Genomic DNA, 7,762 nt, shown 5'->3' on the forward strand with positions numbered 1-7,762 from the left:
TTGTCATGTTGTGTTGAAAAGCTTAGCAAACTGTAGAGTGCTGTTGAATAACAGTCTTTGTGTTTGCCATCCTGGGAGCAGACTCTTTCCAGTTCTCCCAGGCAACGGACGGATTATCCAGGATGACTTGGTGGTCGGCGGATACTTCATCCCCAAAGGGGTAGGTCTAAGAAGAATACTTTCTCCAGTGTGCAGGCATGTGGTGGAGGAAAAGGTTGCAGCAGAAAACAATTAATTGGAACAGGATGCAACACGATACAGCATTACTCACCATTTAGCTTTATGTCTGCTGGGAATCTAGTAATCCAGCTGTTTCCCTTGTACAGCTAATTTTTTTGTTTTGTTTTCCCCCCCTATTTTTATGTCTTTTTTAATAGACCCAGCTGGCCCTCTGCCACTACTCCACGTCACTGGAGGAGGAGAACTTTAGCGATGCCTTGGAGTTCCAGCCGCAGCGTTGGGTTCGAAAAGACGCCTCAGATCGCGTTGACAACTTTGGCTCCATTCCATTTGGCTACGGCATCAGGAGCTGCGTTGGCAGGAGAATAGCAGAGCTGGAGATGCATCTAGCTCTCATAAGGGTACTAATTCACTCTTTGCACACACACTCATGTTAACATAAACATTTACAACCACGGTATGCAAGCATGTTTAGGTGTGTGTGATGCAGTCATTTACATAAGGCAGGCGGAGAGGGACAAATGTGTTTGAAAATGAAGATATGACTCTACATTTCTAATTTTGTTGCATTTAAGTTGAAATGAGCATTGGACATTTTTGCCTTTGATGAATTATTACAAAACCAAGATAATACCAGAAAAAATGTTTGAAACATACTACAGACTGATTAATGATCATTCCAGAATCCATAGCGTTGCTTCAACTTCCTCTGTTCTCCTCTGGGGGGTAGGGAGAGGTCTTCACTTCAGTGACTCACCCCTTATTTATCCAGAATCCTTCTTGAAGTTGTACAGTGACAAAGACCAATCTTAAATAATGTGTGTGTTCTGAAACAAACAAACAAACAAAAAACACATTTGGTGTTTTTGCTTCTTTTTCAGCTCATCCAAAAATTCCGCATTGAAGTGTCTCCAGTCACCACTGAGGTCAAAGCCAAAACCCACGGCCTGCTCTGTCCGTCTGCTCCCATCAACCTTCGGTTTGTTGACAGGGAAAACTAAAAGCAGGCCTCTCTCCTCGGAAGATTCCACCATACTGGATGTTTATTAACCAAGTTGCAGAGCTGAGACTGAGGTTTTACTCAGACAAGAAACGTCTTACTTGTTTGTTAGGAAACACAAACACTGCACAAATGTGAGCTGTAAACACTGTTTTTTTAAAGGAATGTTTTTGACTTGGTATAGGCTGATTTATGACTGATACTTTATTCCTTTTCATAACACAGTAAAAAGTAAGTTCCTTTACTTTGACCATTCGTTACAGGTTAAGGACCCTCCAAGTAAATAGGAATGTGTGACCATGTGTTTTGTAATCACGTGTTTCAAATTGTAGTTTGTCGAAGGGCAGCTGTAAATGCATTCAACATTAGCTGTCTAAGGTTGAGGTGTGCCAAGCTTTATTTACCGATAATGCTGTTTCTCTGGCAGACCAAAGTAAAAGGGCTTCTTTTTCATTTGGCACCATAATCACTAAATATGTTCAAATTTAGAAGGGAGACATTGTAAAACTAACCGCATTATATCTATTCTGCATCTAAGTTCAAGTTTTTAGTAAAACATGTAGTTTGTTTTTAAATTATAAAATAATATTAATTGAACAATAAATAAATCTTAAATGTATGTGTTGGTTTACAGAATTGAAGATGTGTTTGTCATGCACAGATCATTTGGATTACAGAACGTGTTGAGTAATTTTGGGTAATTTTTACCATTTGTGAGGATCATTTTATAAGGAAAATGCATGTCTGGAAATGAATCACTAAAAAGGGAAAAGTAAAGTAATAAGGATCATGCTGTGAACGTGAAGGAAACTGTAAACATTTTGTATATTTTTTTATATTTTGTCTACTTGTTTGTTTCTTCTTAGTGGCTCCAGTAAAGCTGGAAAATAATAAACCTGTATATGTTATTGTGTGTTGTACTCTGAGAAGACTTTTCAGTTCTATTGTTGAAATGTTACTCCTAAGGAAGTCATGTTTTTCTAAAGTAAAAACTGAAAATGATGTTGTATATAATAAAAAAACAAACAAACACAAACCTTTGCAGGCAAAATATGTGACACCAAAACCATTTATGAAGAGAAGCAATATCAGAAAACGCCTATACACAAAGGGATAAAATTATGTAAGCACCGTCTGACGTAGTTGGTGACTTTTATGTGTCACTTTCATTATGTGCTTGTGCAATAGGACATATTAACATTACCCAATGACGAGCAAAAAAAGTGTATATTTATGCTGAAATCTCCAATAAATGCAAGTTTGAAGAATCTACTCTGACCTTTTTCTTGCTTTCCAGGTTTTATGAACAATCTGCTGTTTCGTTAAGCAAATATTCTTAAATAAAAAGTTGTTTTTATACAACACTGTTTTATTTGAAGTAAATTTTCTCAATAACATTTCATAGTTATGCAATTTTGTTTTTGTTCTTAAGGCTATGACCATTCAGAAACACTTGCAAAGTAACAAACAAGCCCAGTAGTTTCATAGTTTAGACAGGGGTTTAAAACGTCAGGATCTGAAGACATATGCATCTCTTTTACCCCTCCATCGTGGCTCTCTGGCTTAAGAAAATAAAAGTAAAATTAGAATTATTCCAATTTTGATTAGATGTTTATACATTTCATTCAATTAAATGTATTTAATTTTTCATTTTGAAGTAACTTCAATAATGCATTTTCATTTGTCATGCAGTTTTTCTTTCAAAATTCTTTTGAATTTTGACATTTTTAAAGAAAATGCTAGTTGCTCTTTATATTTCTATATCTTTTTCAAGTCAAAAAAGAAATATAATTCCCATTTATTATAAAAGTAACAATGCAATATATTGCAAAATGACATCCAATTTTCCAAGATTGAAGAGTAAAATAAGACTTTGAAGCTTGAGCAGAAGTGCAAAAACCCACACATTTTTTGATACTGAAAAGAAAACCCACACATGCAAATTCCAAATAAAAATCATCTGCTATAAACTTTATCCATTCAAAAATGGATGAAATATCACAGTTCTGCTAACTGATAAAAAACAAACAAACAAACAAACAGATGTATTACTTTATTAAGTAGATGAAAACGTTTTTCTAATGTTATTTTGTTTTATTTTATTTAGCATAACCGGTATTTAATTTCTTGAATCTGTCCTTAAGAAATTCAAACAATGTTGACACTTTTTTCTCGCGATATTTTGTGAGATCTGTATTGAACGTGAACACAAGCGGAAGTAAATACTCGTAGTGGCATAGTTGCGTGAACGAGGAGCCAAAGTATCAACTGAAACGTGGACGTTACGCATTTACTTTACCAAAACCAGCAAAGTATTGCAAAGTTTATGGCCTGAATGCCATAAATCAATAGACCTAATTTAATTTGCATTTTATAATTACATAAAATACGAGGTTCGAAGAATCGTGCAGTAATCTTTGGGCCTGGAAGGACGCTCCGCTAGTTGTAGCTCCTCAGCTAGTAATATAGCATTTAACACATAGACCGGTTAAAAGCTACCAAAGTAGCTATTTTAACCCGCGGATGTCTGTTACCCTTTTTAAGCAGATAAGCAGCGTCAACCCATTGGCCGCGGTGGTGGGAAGGTTCGGTTGGATTAACAATGATTATTGAAAACCTCGATGCATTTAAAACATGGCTGTCTGAAACCCTCGAGCCCATGTAAGTGGAGTTAGCATTAGCCACGCTGTCTAACGAGCTTTACGATAAGCACGTTAGCTCAGTTTTAATTGATTAATTGTGTATTTTAACAAAAAACATATATTTTCTTTATATGTGCTTTTAAAAATGAGTTGTGAAACTTTTGGTTTCCTGCAAGGCCGTGTATTTGTAGCGGTTTTTGGATGCTCACGTGCTCTCTCCTCTGCTTGCATGCAGCTGTGATGCAGACCCTTCCGCCCTCGCCAAGTATGTTGCTGCTTTGGTTAAAAAGGACAAAAGTGAGAAGGAGCTTAAAGCCTTGTGTATAGACCAGTTGGATGTATTTCTCCAGAAAGGTATGGAGCGCTTATTAATTTTTTTTTATAGTTGCTTGTATGTTTTTTCACATTCTTGCGTAAACAATCACCATTATGTCCACTTTCCCTGTGTTTCAGAGACCCAACCGTTTGTTGATAAGTTATTCGAGGCCGTTAATAACAGGAGTTACCTGCCCCAGCAAGAGCAACCACCCCCACTGGTCAAGGTTGTGAAGGAGGAGCCAAAGAAAGATGAGGTCATCACTTTTTTTTTAAAAAAAATTACAAATATCTAAAAGCACGTTACTTGGACTGCTTTGACTGCTCTCAAAATCATTTTTTTCTCAAGGATCCTGCAGGATTTATAAGTTTCAAAAACCTTGAAATGACAAGTTTACAAATATAACCTTAAACAGTTAAACATACCCCACTTTAGATGTGAGAAACCCTATTGGCGAATTTCTGTGAGCTGTATGCAGGAACAGTGACTCTTTACAAACTTTACACCAGTTTGAGACTTGGTGCAACTTTACACAACATTTAAATAAGTTAACATAATTTAAATCTTAAGAGGTCTGAAAAGGGACTTAAAAATTCCTTCAACAGCACATGTATGTGATGGGAATGCTTTATAAAACAGTAAAAACACTAATATTCATATCTGAACATATGGAGTTGTACACCAAAAAAGGATAAATTAACTAAGATTGCTCCAGTCTTCAATTAATTTATGTATTGTTTATCTTTAAATTGACATTTTTTGTGCAAAAGACAAACATTTTGTGAAGGGGTTGTAAATGTACTGTGCACAGAATTCCTTATTTTCTATTTGTTTCATGATGCACAACATCAATCCATAATGCTACAAACACGTCGATGCGCGTTCAAGAGCGTGCTAAATGGGGATTCTGGAACGTGTGTTTTGCATTCAGTGTTCACGCTGGACTGACTCTACCTGATACTAGCATATGTATGCACCGTTGGAAGAGGCTTGGTGTGAAATGTCTGTGTTGCAATTCTCGTGAATCCTGCTCCAGGTTTTTCCTTTCCCAGCTCTTTTCCGATATATGAAAGACTTAGTGTCATAATTCCAACCGGGGAACAAACTCTAATCATTCATTTCTCCCTCATGATCAATTTGGAAACAGTTAGGACTTTGTGAATTAAAAAGAATGCAACCTATGTATCTCTGCCAAATCCAATTTCATGATTAAAGTTCAACTGATTTTAATTTCATTTGTTGTTCAGAGGCCAATTTGCGCTTTGTAGTAAAAAAAATGACTTGCAAACTTGAGTAGCAATGCGTAAATGCGAGAGTATCGAACGCGGAAGCCAAAAATGTGCACATATGTGTGTTTACAAAGACTTTTTATATAAAGTGGTCGCTTGAACACACGTTTCAGACCCTGGTGTGAATGTAGCATCAGTGTGTCACGTGTGCATAACTAAGTGTCTTTGCTCCTATTAAGTTAAATCTTGATTCAGACAGTTTTTGAAAATGTAAGTTGCTCATCACTTTCCTCTTTTACAGATAAATCGCGAAGACGAACGAGACAAGAAGTTTTCTCGACGAGTGAATCATAGCCCTCCTCAGTCCAGCTCTCGCTACAGTAGAGATGGAAGGTGGGAAGGTTTTTCAGTTTGAGCGTTAATTTTGTTTTTGTCTTTGTTTTTTTAGGCATATGTATTTAGTATTAAGACAGTAAACCAGATAGAAAAGAGCCAAACTAGTGAAATGGTTTTTAAGTTATTCCTGAGGTTAAAGGTTGGACAATGCAGAGACTCTGAATTTGAGTTAATGTGAAAATTTTTTGTGCTTTTGCTTAAAATTTCATAAAGAAAAATGTACTTTAAACTGAGATTTGTGTCAGCAAATACAGAAATTGTTTGCATAGCTTCTGGTGTTTAATGTCATATTTTTCAATATATTCAAATTACCCACCTTCAGTTTCAGAATAATTTATAACCTATAACTTCTTTTTTTTCTTTTTAGGAGAGGAGATGACCGTAAGAGAGATGATCGCTCCAGAAAGAGGGATTATGATCGCATCCCGCCAAGGAGAGACTCTTATCGGGATCGCTACAACCGCAGGAGAGGCCGCAGTTACAGTCGTAGTCGCAGCAGGAGCCGGAGCTGGAGCAAAGACCGCATCCGGGATCGGGATAGAGAGCGGGACAGGGACAGAGATCGCAGCAGGAGCCAGTCTCTAAGCAGAACTCGGTCCAGGAGCAGAAGTCGAGGTAAGTGACATTATTCCTTCATTCTGAAATTTTGTTTTTAAGTCACAGTCATTATAATTGGGCTTTTATTTGGGATTAAAACATATTTTTACAATTTTTAGGAAAAAAAAAACATTAAAAGCTAAGGATTATCTCACTGTTTACAATAGAAATCCTGTTATTATTATATATAAATAGATTGAAAATATTGAATTTAGTCTTTTAGCTTGAAATATGATCAATTTATTCATTTTTAAAAGTCCAGTGATGAGTTCTGATGATATGTTGATCTTTTTTTCCTTCTTTTTTAATAGATCGAGATTCAGGAAAGCTGAAGTACGATCACGATCGAGGGGAAAGACCGGAGGGTGTCGATGTTTACACCCCACCATCTCTTGTCTCTGCAGCAACTACTTCACACTTTCCTGTGCCAACTCTGAGCAGCGCCATCACAGTTATCGCCCCCACCCACCATCATAGCAACAACACAACTGAGAGCTGGTCAGAGTTTCACTCTGATCGCCCCGTGGATCACGTGCCCTTTAACAGGGGACCGCCAGCTCAGCCGAGGAAGCGATGTCGGGACTATGACGGTAAATAAACCCCACTTGTTTTTCCTAATCCTTTTTTTATTTATTGGTTGAAACACAATTTATTCTCTGATGTCTTAAAGAAAAGGGCTTCTGCATGCGAGGAGACATGTGTCCTTTTGATCACGGGAGTGATCCTGTCGTTGTGGAGGACGTCAATCTACCCAGTATGCTGCCCTTCCAACCTCCACCAATCCCAGTTGTGGACCAACCACCCCCTCCAGGTCCACCACCGCCACCCCTCATAACCCCCCCACCTATAAACCTGCGGCCCCCTGTACCACCACCAGGCACCCTCCCGCCCAGCCTTCCACCTGTAGCAGGTATTTAAGGCATTTCTTAAATGTTTATCTCTGAGTGACATGTTTAGAATGAACCGCTTTTTACTTTTGAAGCATTAAATACAATATTTACATTCCTATGTGTTATTTTGGTTTGTATTTGAAGCAATAAACAAATGATGCACACTTTCAAACATTTGTCCAAACATCTACATAAGAATTACCTTTTGAAAGTAAAATATGGAAAAGAACTCTAATCTTTAAGATTAGCCTTTGTTCTTAACTGTCATTTTTCCCAAAATTGAGTCATATATGGACTAAAACTGTCAGTCAGTGAATTGAATTAGAAATCAAAGATGAGTCCAAAGATCAATCTCTCATTTTGAGTGTAGTTCATAAGTTACAAGTAACTGATATTTTGTTTAGAAGTTACTGTATACGTAAAATGTCACCTAAATTCTGAATATTCCTGAAGAGATTTTTGATGGACCTGAAGTTCAAAACCTTACATCCTAAAATAAATCCTGTCAGGTG

The 7,762-nt window shown here is 37.1% G+C and overlaps 2 protein-coding genes across 4 annotated transcripts in view; both read left to right on the forward strand.

The window, feature by feature from the left end:
• Positions 1-2,452, forward strand: part of LOC112160631 (cytochrome P450 27C1) — a gene marked incomplete in the record, with an annotated part of 8,097 nt that extends 5,645 nt beyond the window's left edge. Inside the window, 2 exon segments of the mRNA XM_024295285.2 lie at positions 378-581; positions 1,062-2,452. Of these exon segments, the coding sequence (XP_024151053.1) occupies positions 378-581; positions 1,062-1,181 (324 nt within the window).
• Positions 2,453-3,386: 934 nt separating this feature from the next.
• The window catches only part of rbm26 (RNA binding motif protein 26), a 9,786-nt gene continuing 5,410 nt past the window's right edge, over positions 3,387-7,762 (forward strand). For all 3 annotated transcript variants that reach the window (XR_002921709.2, XM_024295283.2, XM_024295284.2), the window contains exons 1-7: positions 3,387-3,841; positions 4,058-4,176; positions 4,276-4,394; positions 5,669-5,760; positions 6,131-6,378; positions 6,672-6,950; positions 7,031-7,270. Coding sequence is in view for 2 of the 3 variants with exons in the window: in XM_024295283.2 (XP_024151051.1) it covers positions 3,783-3,841; positions 4,058-4,176; positions 4,276-4,394; positions 5,669-5,760; positions 6,131-6,378; positions 6,672-6,950; positions 7,031-7,270 (1,156 nt within the window). In the remaining variant the exon portion in view is untranslated. The remainder of the gene's footprint in view (positions 3,842-4,057; positions 4,177-4,275; positions 4,395-5,668; positions 5,761-6,130; positions 6,379-6,671; positions 6,951-7,030; positions 7,271-7,762) is intronic.

The sequence above is a fragment of the Oryzias melastigma genome, linkage group LG3 (assembly GCF_002922805.2).
Source record: "Oryzias melastigma strain HK-1 linkage group LG3, ASM292280v2, whole genome shotgun sequence".
NCBI lineage: Eukaryota > Metazoa > Chordata > Actinopteri > Beloniformes > Adrianichthyidae > Oryzias > Oryzias melastigma.